This window comes from Echinops telfairi, unplaced genomic scaffold (genome assembly GCF_000313985.2).
Source record: "Echinops telfairi isolate 266 unplaced genomic scaffold, ASM31398v2 ScPeMD7_56;HRSCAF=191, whole genome shotgun sequence".
Lineage (NCBI taxonomy): Eukaryota > Metazoa > Chordata > Mammalia > Afrosoricida > Tenrecidae > Echinops > Echinops telfairi.
Window position 1 is genome coordinate 23179 of NW_022103954.1, and position 2640 is coordinate 25818.

A 2640-nucleotide genomic window follows, 5' to 3' on the forward strand; every position below is an offset into this window, starting at 1 on the left:
GACCCAAAGCCCACCTGGAAGCGACTGGACATCCCCTTACAGAAAGGGTCATGGGGAGGAGATGAGCCAGTCAGGGTGCAGCGTAGCAACTATGAAACATACATCTTTCCTCTAGTTCTTAAATGCTTCCTCCCCCTACTATCATGATCCCAATCCTCTTATAAATCTGGTTATACCAGAGGATGTACACTGGTACATATAAGAACTGGAAACACAGGGAATCCAGAACAGATGAACATCTCAGGGCAGTGGTGAGAGTGGCTATACCAGGAGGGTGGAAGGAAGGTGGGGTAGAAAGGGGGAACTGATTACAAGATCTACATATAACCCCCTACCTGGGGGATGGACAACAGAAAAGTGGGTGAAGAACGATGCTGGACAGTGTCAGACATGATAAAATATTAACAATTTATAAATTATCAAGGGTTCATGGGCAGGGCGGGGCGGAAGGTGAAAAAATATGGAGCTCATACCAAGGACTCAAGTAGAAAGCAAATGTTTTGAAAATGATGATGGCAACAAATGTACAAATGTGCTTGACCCAATGGATGTATGTATGGATTGTGATAAGAGTTGTACTAGCCCCCAATAAAATGATTTAAAAAATTATCATGTTCAACTTGTAATAAACAGTCTTCACAAGCCACAGAAAAAAACATCTGTGCTGCAGTGAAATGAATGTTTATATTTATTACACTTACATTTAAGGTTCTCTGTCACAATGGAAATGAGAAGTGAGTTTAATACTAAGCTTTATATTCAGGGGGAAGCCATGATAGGCATGTTGCTGAGAGCAAATGGTTATGATTGTCTTCTATAACAATGTATTCTCATTACTCAGACCACATACTGGACTAATATCAATGGTATGACTTATTGGATCACTATACATTTGAAAAGAGGAAAGCATCCATACCTACTGAGGCCAGGTTTCTGAAAGTTTCCATCATCACGTGTCTGTAGAGTTTCCTCTGAGAACGATCCAGCAAGGCCCACTCTTCTGGGGAAAAGTCCACAACCACGTCTTCAACAGTCACGGCGTCCTGAAACAGCAAGGTACCGTGAACTCCAATAGGTGAATGGAGGGGGAGGAGGACAGTCCTGTGCACTGAGACGTCATGGACATCAGACACAGGGTTCTCTGTTCTGCTATGGATGACCACCGGGGTGAGCTATGAACCTCATCCCATCACTGTCTAGACTCACTTCCTCTCTCATTGCCCGCCATCCCACGGACTGGACATCTCTTCGAGCACAATGACCTTCTCTCTCCACAGATTGTCTGTGACCAGCTCCCTATTCCTCTCTATCTTTACTGGCCCACATTAGTCAGAACACATGACACAGAGCAGGGAAAGTGCTCTAAAATAAAAGCCCGATTTTCACATCCATTCCGTCTCCTCCAATGGAGGGGGCCTCACCTCCTTACACATGACCAAACAAGAGTATTTATCAAACCACGCAGCATAGGGTGAAAGCAAAGTAACAATTAGTAAGCAGTGGATAATTTCCATTTTCTCATCTTGCCCCTCATTAGGCATAGGAGACTTGAACTAAGAAAATGTCGACCCAAAGCCTTGAACTCATGGTATCGTCTTTGAAGAACTGAAGCTGATAAAGAGCTGACATTTGAGCTGCTGAACAGAGATGGTTATTTTGAGCAATTGTGGAATTTTCTATAGAGTTTCTATGTTAGACATCTGCTTATCAGTAACTATACGTGTGCTACTGTGCAGTCTGTAGCTTTGTGGAGACAGACCGGGGAATTGGAAAGATAAACAGGGCAGAGGTGAAAGATACTTAAAAAGAGAATACGGAGGTCATCAGTTTTCACACTCTGAGGCACAGAGCTACTGTACTGCAATGATTATCGAATACTCCCCCCAACAGACACATAAACAGGCACACAAACACACACTAATGTTATATGCTAACAAAGAGCACAATATGTGGAGCATCATAATAGCAAGCATGCTTGTGTGTTGGCTGATTGTGAAAAAGTAGATAAACTTTCCAGAAGTTCGCTGAAACACAGTGGATTTGGCTGTTAAACTGTGCAAGAATCCTAGAAAACTTACACACCAGCCCTTGAGATGGCCCACTCCTTATTAGCTCACATTGCAGACATTAGAAGGCACATCAGCTTGACTATCTGAATGCGAAGCCCACAGGCATCCTCTGGTTTGTAGGCCAGGTTCCCTGCATGTTGACACTTGTGTTCCAACATGTTGTCAGGACACAACAGTCCCTGAAAACTGCCATCCAGTTTGGTAGGGTGGAGGGGCAGCAAAAAAGGGTTGGCAGTAGCTGTAACAATGGACTGAAACACTGGGGGGCTGGCTGGTCCTGCACCAGGCAGTGTTTCACGGTGGTATATTCATGATTCTATGTGTTGGAACCGATTTCATGGCACCTAACATCAACACAGTCAAGAGATTAAAAAAGGCGGCTTACAGCCCCTGGGAGCATGCATCAGAGCAGCAGAGGGAGCAGAGCAGTGAGGTCCTCGGGGATAGAGGCGATGCCGGGGCATGGCACCCAATCAGACTTGACTGGAAAGCACATGTGAAAGAAAAACAGATCCTGAACTATTCCTACGGTTATATATGTATGCATATGTGTGTATTGTTGTTGTTGTAG

At 44.3% G+C, this 2640-nt stretch overlaps 1 protein-coding gene across 7 annotated transcripts in view; it reads right to left on the reverse strand.

The window, feature by feature from the left end:
• The window catches only part of LOC123521755 (zinc finger protein 883-like), a 56201-nt gene that overhangs the window by 7303 nt on the left and 46258 nt on the right, over positions 1-2640 (reverse strand). For all 7 annotated transcript variants that reach the window (XM_045290809.1, XM_045290805.1, XM_045290804.1 and 4 more), the window contains one exon: positions 917-1043. In XM_045290809.1, coding sequence (XP_045146744.1) covers positions 917-1043 — 127 coding nt within the window. The remainder of the gene's footprint in view (positions 1-916; positions 1044-2640) is intronic.